The 15933-nt window shown below is 53.2% G+C and overlaps 1 protein-coding gene across 23 annotated transcripts in view; it reads right to left on the reverse strand.

Annotated features, from left to right (window-relative positions):
* The window catches only part of EHMT1 (euchromatic histone lysine methyltransferase 1), a 226910-nt gene that overhangs the window by 106790 nt on the left and 104187 nt on the right, over positions 1-15933 (reverse strand). For all 23 annotated transcript variants that reach the window (XM_034929673.3, XM_055117390.1, XM_034929675.2 and 20 more), the window contains one exon: positions 2963-3143. In XM_034929673.3, the coding sequence (XP_034785564.2) occupies positions 2963-3143 (181 nt within the window). The remainder of the gene's footprint in view (positions 1-2962; positions 3144-15933) is intronic.

Consider the following 15933-nt stretch of genomic DNA (forward strand, 5'->3'; position numbering starts at 1 on the left):
GACAGGGGACTCCTCCATCCGCACTCCTGTCTTTCCAGCCCTGTTGAAAGGTGCACTGACGACCATCACAAGACAAGGCAGCTGTGCATGCCATGCTCCTCTCTAGTTAACACGTTCTAGCACAGAAACTGTAACTTCTGTGCCCACTCCGGAAGCCCTGGGGTGACAACACACGGGAGCAGCTGAGGCTGAGGGAGTATCTTAACCACTGGACCAAAGCAGGCAGCTAACTGCCGAGCACGTCTCCTCCAGTGCTCAAGGCCATTTTACACACTGTCCTAGGCTAACACGCTGATGGACCACCCACTTCCAGGTTACGGATAAGGAAGGGGTGGTGGAGGAAGGGGGCTGTGGAAGGGTAAACTGGGGCCTGCTAAACACGCTGGGTAGTTTGTTTTTAGAAAGCTCTTTTTAAAAGATGACGATATAATAAAGCTAAAATAGGAAAAGAAAATCTCAACACTTTAACAACTCTTCAGACATTACTTTTAAGTCCTCACATACGTGAGCATAACTCCATAGTTTTGCAAAACACCAAGTTTAACTGTTTCAAACAAATAAAATTACGTCAAATAGCAAAAAAAGTTGGTAAGTTGATGGTGAGGGGAACAGATAATGACTGATTTTGTTTTCTAACTTCCAATGAAAAGAACCAGGGCTCCCTGGAGAAAGCCGATTCCGGCACTGGGAAGGGACAAGGCAAGGTAAGCAGACCATCCAGTGAATGGGGAAGGTCTTCATGAAGAGGTGCCCACGCCCCAGGACTCAGAACCAGCCTAGGGGGACCCCACTGGACAAACTTGGGACAATTTGAGCAACAAAATAACGATAGGAATGGATTACAGTCCAGAGACTCAAATAAGAGTCCGTAAATTAGTACTTAAAAATAGACAGACAGGCTGGGGGCGGTGGCCCACGCCTGTAATCCTAGCACTTTGGGAGGCCAAGTCAGGAGGACTGCTTGAGCCCACGAGTTCAAGACCAGCCTGGGCAACATAGCGAGACCCCCATCTCTATTTTTTTTTTAAGTTTTTTTTTTTTTGTAAAGTAAATGGACAGATAACTGTGTGGACGGACAGGAAAGTGAAGCACCTCCTTACAGCAGAAACTGAAATAATCAAGAGAGGAAATGATGGAGTTAGAAAACCACCATTTGGCACCCACCATGCAGTACTAGCTAAGCGTGGGCCATGGCAGATGCTGAAGACCCTGGTGGGATGTGATGGGAGGTACATGCAGCACCTTAGGGTCTCTCCCTGCAAGACATGCTTGCAGTCTGGGGAGCAGTAACTTGAAGATGGACAAAAAAACACCACAATTCAATGCCTAAGGACACTTGTCAGTCACCTGCCTCGCTCCACGACCTGCACACAATCCTGGGAAACACTGGGCAAACCCACATCAGACACATTGTATGAAAGACCTGGCCTGTACTCAAAACACCACGGTTCAGAAAGACAAAGAAGGATGAGAATGGTTCAGATTAAAGGAAACTAGCAAGACACAACAACTAGGTGCTCGAAGCTCTAGGACCAGATTTTATTTGTCCTTTGCCCTAAAAGACAGTCGGGAATGGGAAATGCGGAACAGGACACTGAGATTAGAGAGCGGCGTCGCGGTACACTTCCTCACCGGGATGTCTGTGCTGTAGTCATCTAAGAGAATGTCTTTATGTTGAGGGACAGTAATTTTAGGAAATAACATTAGTTTTCAGGGATAAAAGGGCACAATGTTTACAACTTACATTCATGTCTCAGAAAAAAAAGTAATACATGGGGGGGCCGGGGGCGAGATTGTGCCATGTGGTGAAATGAATAAAGGGTACACAGGACTTATTTGTAGAATTTTGCAACTTTGCTGGAGGTCTGAAAATACTTAAATTAAAAAAATTTTTTTTTTTTTTTTGAGATGGAGTCTTGCTCTGTCGCCCAGGCTGGGGTGCAGTGGCATGATGTTGGCTCACAGCAACCTCCACCTCCCAGGTTCACGCCATTCTCCTGCCTCAGCCTCCCAAGAAGCTGGGACTACAGGCGCCCGCCACCACGCCCGGCTAATTTTTTTATTTTTAGTATAGACGGGGTTTCACCGTGTTAGCCAGGATGGTCTCGATCTCCTGATCTCGTGATCCACCCGCCTCGGCCTCCCAAAGTGCTGGGATTACAGGCGTGAGCCACCGTGCCTGGCCAATAAAAAGTATTTTTAAAGTCCAGAAAAAGACAGACACCTGTGGCCAGGTGATCATCCCCAAGTGAAGCCTTGCCAGCAGCAGCAGCATTCACGAGGGCCGGCTGACCTCCCAGCATCCACGAGGGCCGGCAGGAAGGGCCTTGCATCTCTTCAGGACAGCGCCAAACACACACATCCCATGCCAGAAGCTGAGGAGGTCTGAAAGCCCAGGGAGCCCTGACGCATCGCTCACTCTGAGGTCCCGGTGCCCTCCCAGCACCTCCCACAAAAGGTCCCCGGTAAGGAATCAAACGTTCATCCACTCCCGGAACTGGCCATAGAAGCAGCCAGCCCAGGAGAGTGAGGAGCACGCCTGGAGCGAGGTGGCTGGTGGCAGAGCAGCTGGAGCGGGCGGTGGTCCTCACCCTGGGCCACAGACTTCCCCAGCACACCCCAGCGTTTCCAAAGGCACTTCACCTACAAACCAGGAAAGCTTCCAACTCCAGGGTCTTCTCCCCACATAGACCAAGTGAGTCACATACTAGTAAAGAAAACAGTCTTCATCTTGAGAATGTTAACAAGCTAGGAAATCAATGCTGGCATGAGACAAGGCTTAGAGCAGAGGTCAGGTGTGCCTCCTCAGGCATATAGGCGAGCACAGGAGGGCCAGCTGACGTCAACAGTCATTCATCAAGAGCAGCACAGGCACTTACAGCCAAACAGAACTCTCACCTGGCAAGGGGCAGGCTCGAAACATACATTCAAAGAGCAGAGACAGTTGCCGGGTCCTCTTTACCTGTCTGTGATTTTGTGGTGGCCATGTAGCACTGGTTCTGAGGTAGCGACTGATGAAGGGATGGGAAGGGGGGTAAAAGCTGCTGTCGTCCAAAGTCAGAAATGTTTTTGTTGATCTCCTCTTTTGGTTCCTTATGATCTCTAGCTTCTCGAACTTCTCTGGGATCTTTACTGGCTGCATGCTTCAAAACAAAGACAGTGAATAACTATAACTGCATAAGCAGGTGGTCACTGAAATAACATGCAACCAAAATCACAGTTCTTCTCCCCGATAATTCCCCACAACTGAAAGATGAGATACAATGGAGGGAGGAGAAAGTCTGCAAGCGGAAACAGCACGGCTGTCCTCACATGTGCCTAGTTGCCCCTCAGATGAGTTAGGTCAGCATCTACAAACCATGGCCCAAGCTAAGAACAGCATTTACAGGGCTAAAGGCCAGAAGGAGGAATGAGGAGGAGGGAGGAGGAACAGTGACCACATGTGGTCCACAAAACCTGAAACATTTTCTAGCTGGTTCTTTGCAGAAAAAAATGTTCCAACCCCTGACTTAGATAATACACTTACTAAGCTAAAAAATACCCAAAATGGGCAGCATCAAAACCTCTCAAAACCTGCTTTCCCAGTTTACCATGGCTACAGTTTGCAACATCCCCAAATGGCATTTATCCCACAGTAGGTAACTATGTTGTGTGTTAAAATGGTATTTTACTCAGTCTCAGTGATCTCCTAAATCTGCCTTTAGTCTCAGCCTGCAGGGCAAGGCTGTGATACCAACAGCAAACTCCCAGTACCTCCTTCATTGCAGAATGCACAGACACAACTGAACCTCCACTCTCTGTCTGCTTCCCTCGTCACCTACAGACCTGTGATAGTTTAACTTCAAATCTAATTCAACTGAACCACACTTTACTGTGCACATAGTGGGTGCAATACACAGTAAAATACACAGTAAAAATACACAGTAAAAAATGTTAAACGACAGGGCATTCTTCAGGAAATGGTACCGGGAGAACTGAATGACCACATGAAAAAGAATGAAGCTGGACCCTTTTCTAAACCATATATAAAAATTAACCCAAGATGGACCACAGTCCTAACTGCAAAACCTAAAACTATAAAACTCAGGAGGAAACCGGGGAAGCTTTCCAACATTGGATCTGGCAGTTATTTTCTAGACGTGAAACCAAAAGTACAGGCAACAGAAGAAAAAAATAGACAAACTGGACTTAATCAAAGTTAAAATTTCTGGGCCAGGTGTGGTGTGTCACACCTGTAATTCCAGCACTTTGGGAGGCCAAGGGGGAAGGATCACTTGAGGCCAGGAGTTCAAGATGAGTCTAGGCAACATAGCAAGACCCTGTCTCTACAAAGAAAAATTTACAAAAATTAAAATTTATGTGCATCAAAGGACATAGTTAACAGTGAAAAAGCAGGTTATGGAATGGAGAAAACATCTGCAAATCCATCAGGAATTATTATCCAGAATACATGAAAAAGTCTTACAACTCAACAATAAAAAACCACCAGAATAAAAAATGGGCAAAGGACCTGAATAGACATTTCTTCAAGGAAGACATACAAATGGCTAATGAGCACATGAGAAGATGCTTACCCTCATCAGGGAAATGCATATCAAAACCACGGTGAGTAAGTACCATTCACACACTAGGATGGCTACTATGAAAAAAGAATTCTTAACATCATTGGGGAAATGCATATGGAAACCACAGTGAGCAGCATGAATGGCTACTAGGAAAGAACAGAAAATCGTGTTGTGAGAACTGGAGAAATGGGAACCCTCGTGCACTGCTGGTAGGAAGTGAAACGGTGCATCCGCTGTGGAAAACTCAAAAAACTAAGTGTGGAACTACCATGTGATCCAGCAGTTCCACTGCTGGGCACGTGCCCCAGCAGCACTGAAAGCAGGGTCTTGAAGAGATGCTTGTACACCCACGTTGATAGCAGCATCAACCACAGCAGCCAAAAGGGGGAAGCCACCCGAGGGTCGGCTGTCGGGCGAACGGATCAGCAAAGTGTCGTGTGCAAAACGCAGTGACGTGTGACTCAGCCTGAGAAGCAGCGAAGCTGGGGCCCGCGCTGCAGCGTGGATGAGCCTCGGGGACACTGTGCCGAATGAAGTAAGTCAGCCACAAAAGAACAAACGTTGTACCATTCCACTTACAGGAGGTCCCTAGAGTCGTCCAACTGATGGACACAGAAAGTAGAATGGTATTGCCAGGGACTGGGAGAGAGGAATGGGAAGTCAGTGTTTAAAGGAGACAGAGCTTCAGTGTGGGAAGATGAAGAGGTTCCAGAGACGGAGGGTGGCGATGGCTGCACGGCAGCATGAATGTGCATAATGCCACTGAGCTGTTTACTTAAAAATGGTTAAGTTTGATATTATGTGTTTTACCACGCACACACACACACACACACACGACAAGGCACCTGCATCAACTATAGTCAAGGCCAGGGAGAAGTAACCAAGGTCATAAGTAACTCAAAGTGCTCGGTGGGTCCGTGACATGGGTGAACATGTGGCTGCAGAGACGGCTCTGAGGGATTCAGGAGGTGCTTGTGGAGGTTACAGGTGAGGCAGGGAGGCAGAGCGAGAGTTCCAGGCAAGAGCACACGGAGGAGAACAGGGTAGCACCTGGCTTGGCTGGGAGATGAGAGGGGTGTGCCAGGGCGAGCTGGAAGGCACAGGGGAGCGAGTACTCTTGGGGCTGGCTCTCACGGCCTCACGGTCTCCACCTCTCTCTGTCTCACAGGCGCACTCTGTCTGTGTCTGTTTCCCTCCCTCCTTGCCTCTCTGTCTCTGGAGCGCATCTTGCTGCCATGTGGTCCTTGCAAAGCTTCTCAGTGAGCCCACACTAAACTGCCGGACACCCCACTGATGTCCAGAACAGACATAGAACCACCTGGGCTCCCTACTGTGGAACATACCCTGGATTCACATTCTAGTGGCCACAGCTCCCTGGAGTTTTTTGTTGCTTCTCCCTGTGGAGACCTGTCCAGCTCAGCAACCCTGTGTGCCACATTCAGTGATTCCTCTTGGAATGTACCTCCACCTCTGGGATGCCCTTACTTTTTCCCCGAGGGATAAATGCTCTCCTTCCTCCTTCAAAGCACAGCTCAGACATGACAGCTCCTCCTGCCATGTCCACTAATGAAGGCACCTCACACACGGAACACTGAAAGCCCCATGAAGGCCACATGTCTGCCACACGAAGGCCACACATCTGCCCAATGAATGCCACATGAAGGCCACATGTCTGCCCCACATCTGCCCCACAAATGCCACACACCTGCCCCACGAAGCCCACACGCCTGCCCCACGTCTGACATGCCTGCCACACGAATGCCACACGCCTGCCACACACCTGCCACACGAATGCCCCATGAATGCCACATGCCTGCCCCACAAATGCCACATGCCTTCCCCATGAATGCCACACGAAGGCCACACGCCTGCCCCACATCTGACACGCCTGCCACACTAATGCCACACGTCTGCCACACGAATGCCCCATGAATGCCACACGCCTGCCACAGGAATGCCACACACCTGCCCCACGAATGCCACATGAATGCCACAAGCCTGCCACACGAATGCCCGACAAATGCCACATCTGTCCCACGAATGCCACACATCTGCCCCACGAATGCCACACGTCTGCTGTATAACGTTTCTTGGTCTTTCTCCAGCACACCAGGTTTGACTGCAATGAAGCCACTGTTAGAACTCAGGAGTCGGTCCCCCTTTATGTCACCTACAAACCACCGCGCAGGTTGTTTGGCTCACGTGGCTCTCCCCCTCAGCTGGTGCTTACAAACACAAAATGCGCTTTCAAAGTACATATTGATGAAGGTACGAAAACAAAACCTGAAGAGGAAATAGCCATGTGAGGCTAATTCTTGCCGAGGTACACACACCTATTCTTTAATTTAAAAGGTTATTTTCAAGAATCTCAACAGTAAGACTAAGAATGGCTTAACTGAGGTGAGGATTCTAGATTTAGGTTTTGTTGGGACTCTTGTTACCTAACAAAGCACAAGAAAGACCTAGCCATGGAGGCAGCATGGCCGGCCCATCCCATCTCCACATGGCCTGGCTCTGGGAGGGCAGCCCTTCCCCGAGGCTCTTCCCTCCTGTGGGGGCGGGGGGGCCCTTCCCTGAGGCTCTTCCCTACTGTGGGGGGGGGCCCTTCCCCGAGGCTCTTCCCTCCTGTGGGCTGGGGGGGGGCCTTCCCCGAGGCCCTTCCCTCCTGTGGGGGTGGGGGGCCCTTCCCCGAGGCTCTTCCCTCCTGTTGGGGCAGGAGGCCCCTTCGCTGAGGCTCCTCCCTCCTGGCAGGGCGGGGGTGGGGCGGTGGGCTGTGCACCAGGGTGAGTCGCACAGTAGGACACTTAGCAGCACTTCTTCACACAATTGCTAAGAACCACCTCCAGTGCAGACCAACAGGCACCACCTCTCTCCCAGCACCTAGAGCCTAGAGTGGGTACCAGGAGGTGAGGTGTGGAAACACACACGCAGAGAGAAAAACGAGGGGCCCCATGCTGACGCCTCCTGGAGTGGGCACAATTTACAGGGAAATGGAGCTGCCAACCAGGTCACAGTAACAAGCATTTCCAGGTAGAAAAAAATGTTCCCTTCTGGCGACTTCCACTTTCTTTGCCCTAACAACAGTGAAGCTGCCAGTGAGCAGGCCTCGCTCTGAGCTGGGGCTTTATGATGGGGATTAACGCTGGATACAGGGTCCAAATCCCTTGGTTCTGGCCATGGGATCGTGAGACTGCAGCCGTGACAACACCTTCATGTTTAAACTTTTATGAGAATATTGGATTTATTAAAGCCTGCAACATTCGTTTTATCACTGGGATGACTTTTTAAAACATAATTTTCAATAAATTGTGGTTTTAAAAAAATACCAAACAAGACTAAATTGGGTTTGGGGTGGCAGGAAATCCTGAAGGGTGGAGAGGCCACAGGCCCAGAACCACAGACACAGACACACCCCGGGCTCAGGCCCAGAACCACAGACACGGACACACCCCGGGTTCAGGCCCAGAACCACAGACACGGACACACCCCCCGGCTCAGGCCCAGAACCACAGACACAGACACACCCCCGGCTCAGGCCCAGATCCACAGACACGGACACAACCCGGGCTCAGGCCCAGAACCACAGACACGGACACACCCCGGGCTCAGGCCCAGAACCACAGACACGGACACACCCCGGGCTCAGGCCCAGAACCACAGACACGGACACACCCCGGGCTCAGGCCCAGAACCACAGACACGGACACACCCCGGGTTCAGGCCCAGAACCACAGACACGGACACACCCCCAGCTCAGGCCCAGAGCCACAGACACGGACACACCCCGGGCTCAGGCCCAGAACCACAGACACGGACACACCCCGGGCTCAGGCCCAGAACCACAGACACGGACACACCCCGGGCTCAGGCCCAGAACCACAGACACGGACACACCCCGGGCTCAGGCCCAGAACCACAGACACAGAGCACACCCTAGGCACAGGGGGGCACCCACCTTCCCACAGTCTCTGCCACACCACCTCCGTGGGGCCCACAGATACAGAGCACGCTCCGGGTGCAGGGCAGGCACCCTACCACCACAGTCTCTGCCGCACCACCTCTGTGGGGCCCACACAGAGCATACCGGGGGCACAGGGGGGCACCCACCCACCCACAGTCTCTGCCGCACCACCTCCGTGGGGCCCAGAGACACAGAGCACACCCCAGGTGCAGGGCAGGCACCCTCCCACCCACAGTCTCTGCCGCACCACCTCCGTGGGGCCCACACACACAGCCCTGCCCTGGCTCAGTCCACCCCCTCCTTCTCCTGCAGGCTCCCCCAGGAGCACAGCAAGTTCTCCAGGGTGCGGAGAGGCAGTGGAGAATCTTCAGGAAACCAGGTTCCGAAGCCTCAAAACACTCAAGTTCTCTTTTCCTACAACAGACCAGCCTGTGAATGTTCACTAATTTTCAACCAAATGATGTGCTGTAATCAATTACACTTTAATTACTCAATCCAGAAAAAAGCGATCACTTAAATAAGCCTCATGGTCAGAGAATTTTCTAAAAATTTCAAATTGCTTTTTTTCCCTAAAGGAATGTAATAGGATGACAATAAAAGATCCTCACGAATAAAAATATATAAGAATAAAATCCTAGAAGTAGGACTGTAATAAAAGCATAACTTCAGAGAGACGAATGATGTACAGTTTCTAACGTGATTTAAAACTGTGACTGGGGCCGGGCGCGGTGGCTCACGCCTGTAATCCCAGCACTTTGGGAGGCCGAGGCGGGCGGATCACGAGGTCAGGAGATCGAGACCATCCTGGCTAACACGGTGAAACCCCGTCTCTACTAAAAATACAAAAAATTAGCCGGGCGTGGTAGCGGGCGCCTGTAGTCCCAGCTACTCGGGAGGCTGAGGCAGGAGAATGGCGTGAACCCGGGAGGCGGAGCTTGCAGTGAGCCGAGATCGCGCCACTGCACTCCAGCCTGGGCGACAGAGCGAGACTCGTCTCAAAAAAAAAAAAAAAAACTGTGACTGGGGCGCCATCCACAGGCAAAAATAAATTCAACCTCAGCCCAAGCCTCAGACTTTATACAAATATTAACTCAAAATGGACCACAGATTTAAAGTTCACGTAAGACTAAAAAAAAAAAAAAAAAATTAGAGAAATTGAGATCTAGGGCTAGGTGAAGAGTTATCACACACAACACCAACAGCACAATCCACATGAGAAAACTGATAAACTGGACTTCATCAAAATGAAACACCTTTGCTCTGTGAAAGACCTTTTGAGAGAAAGAAGAGAAGCTTCAGACCAGCAGAAAATACTGGAAACCACATAGCTGACAAACACTCATATACAGAACTCTCAAAGCTAACAAAACAATGTAATCATAAAATGAGCAGAAGTCTGAAAGACATTTCACCAAAGACGACACACCGACAGCAAAGCAATGTGCAACGGGACGAGCGTGAGAGGCGTGGAGGGAACAAGAGTGAGAGGCGTGGGAGAGGATGAAGGTGAGAGATGTAGGAGAGGGTGACAGTGAGAGGCGTGGGAGAGGGAGAGGGTGAGAGGCGTGGGAGAAGGTGAGAGGCGTGGGAGAGGGTGAGAGGCCTGGGAGAGGGTGAGAGGCATGGGAGAGGGTGAGAGGCGTGGGAGAGGGTGAGAGGCGTGGGAGAGGGTGAGAGGCGTGGGAGAGGGTGAGAGGCGTGGGAGGGGGTGAGAGGCGTGGGAGGGGGTGAGAGGCGTGGGAGAGGGTGAGAGGCGTGGGAGAGGGTGAGAGGCGTGTGAGAAGGTGAGAGGCGTGTGAGAGGGTGAGAGGCGTGTGAGAGGATGAGAGGCGTGTGAGAGGGTGAGAGGCGTGGGAGAGGGTGAGAGGCGTGGGAGGGGGTGAGAGGCGTGGGAGGGGGTGAGGGTGATAGGGGGTGAGAGGCTTGGGAGGGGGTGAGGGTGAGAGGCGTGGGAAGGGGTGAGAGGCGTGGGAGGGGGTGAGAGGCGTGGGAGGGGGTGAGTGTGAGAAGTCTGGGAGGGGGTGAGTGTGAGAAGTCTGGGGGGGTGAGTGTGAGAAGTCTGGGGGGGTGAGTGTGAGAAGTCTGGGAGGGGGTGAGTGAGAAGTCTGGGAGGGGGTGAGTGTGAGAAGTCTTGGGAGGGGGTAAGTGTGAGAAGTCTGGGAGGGGGTGAGTGTGAGAAGTCTGGGGTGGGGTGAGTGTGAGAAGTCTGGGAGGGGGTGAGTGTGAGAAGTCTGGGAGGGGGTGAGTGTGAGAAGTCTGGGGGGGTGAGTGTGAGAAGTCTGGGAGAGGGTGAGTGTGAGAAGTCTGGGAGGGGGTGAGTGTGAGAAGTCTGGGAGGGGGTGAGTGTGAGAAGTCTGGGGGGGTGAGTGTGAGAAGTCTGGGGGGGTGAGTGTGAGAAGTCTGGGAGGGGGTGAGTGTGAGAAGTCTGGGGTGGGGTGAGTGTGAGAAGTCTGGGAGGGGGTGAGTGTGAGAAGTCTGGGAGGGGGTGAGTGTGAGAAGTCTGGGGGGGTGAGTGTGAGAAGTCTGGGGGGGTGAGTGTGAGAAGTCTGGGAGGGTGAGTGTGAGAAGTCTGGGAGGGGGTGAGTGTGAGAAGTCTGGGGGGGTGAGTGTGAGAAGTCTGGGGGGGTGAGTGTGAGAAGTCTGGGGGGGTGAGTGTGAGAAGTCTGGGAGAGGGTGAGTGTGAGAAGTCTGGGAGGGGGTGATTGTGAGAAGTCTGGGAGGGGGTGAGTGTGAGAAGTCTGGGGGGGTGAGTGTGAGAAGTCTGTGGGGGTGAGTGTGAGAAGTCTGGGAGAGGATGCTCCCCATCAGCAGTCACAGGGATGCGCACCCTGAAGCCTCGAGGAAACACCAGCGCACCCAACAGAAGGGCTAAAGAGAAAGTGGGTAAGAGCTAACGCTGGAGAGGACGCCGACGAGGACGCCGGCGAGGAGGGGAGAAAGGCGGCCACTGCAACATCGCCGGTGGGCGTGTGAAAGGCTGCAGCCACTCTGGAGTGTGGTTCAGCAATGTCCTCGTTCAATGAAACACCCGAAGGCCATAGAACCCAGTGATTATGCTCCTGTGTGTTTGACCCACAGAAGTAAATCTTACGTCCAAAACGTGCACGTAAATGCCCCGAGCGGCTCTAAAGTAAAAATGCCCAGTGTCCTTCAGCGGGTGAGTGTCGACGTACAAGGCTGTCCACACCCCACAGAACAGCAAGGCCTCAGCAGAGAACGGGACGGGCTAATGACGTAACTTGGATGATCTTCAGAGAACTATGCTGAGTGACAAAAGCTACTCTCAAAAGGTTACATACATTATAATTCCATTTATATAAAATCAGAAATAGGCCGGGCACGTTGGGATCATGCCCATAATCCCAGCACTTTGGGATGCCGAGGAGGGCAGATCACTTGAGCTCAGGAATTCAAGACCAGCCTGGCCAACATGACAATATCCCTTGTCTACAAAAATATAAAAATCAGCCGGGCAGGGTGGTGCACATCTGTAAACCCAGCTACTCAGGAGGCAGAGGCAGGAGGATGACTTCAGCCTGGGAGGCAGAGGTTGCAAAGAGCTGTGATCAGGCCACTGCAGTCCAGCCTGGGTGACAGAGTGAGATCCTGTCTTTAAAAAAAAAAAAAAAAGAAAGAAATGACAAAATTATAAAAATGGAATCTGCAGATGAGAGGCTGGCACAGGTTCAGGTCTGGTTGGTGGCTACACAGGGTGACGTCAGGGACCCTGGTGTGGAGGGGATTCTGTATCTCGATTGTGCCCTGGTGTGGAGGGGGTTCTGTATCTCGACTGTGTCCTGGTGTGGAGGGGGTTCGGCACCTCGACTGTGCCCTGGTGTGGGGGGGTTCTGTATCTCGACTGTGTCCTGGTGTGGAGGGGGTTCGGCACCTCGACTGTGCCCTGGTGTGGAGGGGGTTCGGCACCTCGACTGTGTCCTGGTGTGGAGGGGGTTCGGCACCTCGACTGTGCCCTGGTGTGGAGGGGGTTCTGTATCTCGACTGTGTCCTGGTGTGGAGGGGGTTCGGCACCTCGACTGTGCCCTGGTGTGGAGGGGGTTCTGTATCTCGACTGTGCCCTGGTGTGGAGGGGGTTCGGCACCTCGACTGTGCCCTGGTGTGGAGGGGGTTCGGCACCTCGACTGTGCCCTGGTGTGGAGGGGGTTCGGCACCTCGACTGCGCCCTGGTGTGGAGGGGGTTCGGCACCTCGACTGTGTCCTGGTGTGGAGGGGGTTCTGTATCTTGACTGTGCCCTGGTGTGGAGGGGGTTCGGCACCTCGACTGTGCCCTGGTGTGGAGGGGGTTCGGCACCTCGACTGTGCCCTGGTGTGGAGGGGGTTCGGCACCTCGACTGTGCCCTGGTGTGGAGGGGGTTCGGCACCTCGACTGTGCCCTGGTGTGGAGGGGGTTCGGCACCTCGACTGTGCCCTGGTGTGGAGGGGGTTCGGCACCTCGACTGCGCCCTGGTGTGGAGGGGGTTCGGCACCTCGACTGCGCCCTGGTGTGGAGGGGGTTCGGCACCTCGACTGCGCCCTGGTGTGGAGGGGGTTCGGCACCTCGACTGCGCCCTGGTGTGGAGGGGGTTCGGCACCTCGACTGCGCCCTGGTGTGGAGGGGGTTCGGCACCTCGACTGCGCCCTGGTGTGGAGGGGGTTCGGCACCTCGACTGCGTCCTGGCGTGGAGGGGGTTCGGCACCTCGACTGCGTCCTGGTGTGGAGGGGGTTCGGCACCTCGACTGTGTCCTGGTGTGGAGGGGGTTCGGCACCTCGACTGTAGTGGTGTTTCCACACATCCACACACAGTAAACTGCACAGAACACCCTGCACGTGATGCACGTGCACACAGGTGATGGTGAAACTGAGTAAGCCCCACGGACTTTACCAATGTCAGCATCCTGGGTCTGACATTGTCCTCTAGTTATCAAAGACATCACCACTGAGGGAAGCTTGGTGAAAGGTGTTTTTGCAGTTTCCTGTGACACTGTAATTATTTTTAAGATTTTCTAAAGCTTTGCCATGTACAGAAGAATACTGCAAAAGGTTGAGGTCAGGTCAGGCCGGCTAGCCTGGGAGTGGAGAAGCCCCAGGGCTAGGGCAGTTGTCCGCACCACGAAGTGCCCGCCCTATCTGTCCTAGGAGAGGACACAACACCCAGCAGCTGTGGGCCCCTGAGGAGCCAGCAGTCCAGCCCCACAGCGTGCCCACCACCCCCTGAGGAGCCAGCAGTCCGGCCCACAACACACCCACCACCCCCTGAGGAGCCAGCAGTCCAGCCCCACGGCATGCCCACCACCCCCTGAGGAGCCAGCAGTCCAGCCCCACAGCGTGCCCACCACCCCCTGAGGAGCCAGCAGTCCGGCCCACAACACACCCACCACCCACTGTGGTCACTGCACACAGGCCACAGAAAACGCACACAGCACTCATAGTCAGGCTGAGACACTATGACAGAAACAAAGGTGGAGACACCCTGGTGGAGGAAAAAGCTAAACCTGAGAGGAAAAAAAAGTCACAAACAGGAGGTGTCAAGTCCAAGAGAACCCCCACTTGAGGAATCAGAATTTACAACAGAGATTATAGAAGAATTATAATCACCGTCTTTTGAAAGATAATGCAAGATAGAATTCAGTATTTTTTAAATTAAAAGAACTAATCAGGCCGGGCGCAGTGGCTCACACCTGTAATCCCAGCACTCTGGGAGGCCGAGGCGCGTGGATCACCTGAGGTCAGTTCAAGAACAGCCTGGCCAACATGGTGAAACCTCATCTCTACTAAAAATACAAAAATTAGCCAGGTGTGGTGGTAGGCGCCTGTAGTCCCAGCTACTTGGGAGGCTGAAGCAGGAGAATCACTTAAACCTGGGAGGCGGGGGTTATAGTGAGCTGAGATCGCGCCATTTCACTCTAACCTGGGTGACAGAGCAAGACTCCGTCTCAAAAAAAAAAAAAAAGAGAACTAATCAGAGATACTGGGCATGAAAAAAATTTATGTCAGAATACAATATATCAATATATGGGATGAACAGCAAGAAGGAGAAGGGCTGAGGAACCAGTCAGGAAGCTGGAAACAGACAGAGAACTGCCCAGGGGGACAGAAGAGCCGGCCATTTAAGAGGAGCTCCACGGGAAGAAAACAGAAGAAAAATCATACAGAGCATCCTTCTGGAGCTGAAGACACAAATCCTCCAATTGACAGGGCTGTGAAGCCCTAAACAGTGGCTGAGGGGAAAGAGCAAATGATCTACAAACAAATGACAAGAAAGTGCTGTCAGAATGTTCACCAGCAATGTCAGAGAGAGAAAATTCCACGGGAATGTGATCACAAACCTACAACTTACACCCAAATTCACATCAAACTGAGAGAGCACACTAAAAGCACCGTGAACACTTTGAAAACCTGTATCGTGTATGCACCACGTAAGATCTGGTGATCAGTCCAGCACAGCGTGTTTGAGAAGCACGCGTGCCCTGTGTGTGAAAATCAGCACGGTGCGCGTGAGGGGCGGGCATGCCCTGTGTGTGAAAATCAGCACGGTGCGTGTGAGGGGCGGGCGTGCCCTGTGTGTGAAAATCAGCACGGTGCATGTAAGGGGCGGGCACGCCCTGTGTGTGAAAATCAGCACAGTGCGCGTGAGGGGCGGACGCGCCCTGTGTGTGAAAATCAGCACGGTGTGTGAGGGGCACGCGTGCCATGTGTGTGAAAATCAGCACAGTGCGCGTGAGGGGCGGACGCGCCCTGTGTGTGAAAATCAGCACAGTGCGTGTGAGGGGCGGGCACGCCCTGTGTGTGAAAATCAGCACAGTGCGTGTGAGGGGCGGGCACGCCCTGTGTGTGAAAATCAGCATGGTGCGTGTGAGGGGCACACGTGCCATGTGTGTGAAAATCAGCACGGTGCGTGTGAGGGGCGGGCGCACCCTGTGTGTGAAAATCAGCACGGTGCGTGTGAGGGGCGGGCATGCCCTGTGTGTGAAAATCAGCACGGTGCGCGTGAGGGGCGGACGCGCCCTGTGTGTGAAAATCAGCACGGTGCGTGAGGGGCACGCGTGCCATGTGTGTGAAAATCAGCACGGTGCGCGTGAGGGGCGGGCGTGCCCTGTGTGTGAAAATCAGCACGGTGCGTGTTAGGGGCAGGCGTGCCCTCTGTGTGAAAATCAGCACGGTGCGTGTGAGGGGCAGGCGTGCCCTGTGTGTGAAAATCATCACGGTGCGTGAGGGGCGGGCGCACCCTGCGTGTGAAAATCATGGTGCATGCGAGGGGTGGGCGCGCCCTGTGTGTGAAGCGCTCAGGATTCAAGACTCATTCTGCTCTCAAGGTACGGCTGAGCCCAGCAGCTCAGGGTTGGGAGGGAGACCTCGGCATGTCTCCAGGTGGCCCTTTGCCCCTCACTTCTGTGACATTCTGGCCCTAA

This window comes from Pan paniscus, chromosome 11 (genome assembly GCF_029289425.2).
Source record: "Pan paniscus chromosome 11, NHGRI_mPanPan1-v2.0_pri, whole genome shotgun sequence".
NCBI classification, from domain to species: Eukaryota; Metazoa; Chordata; class Mammalia; order Primates; family Hominidae; genus Pan; species Pan paniscus.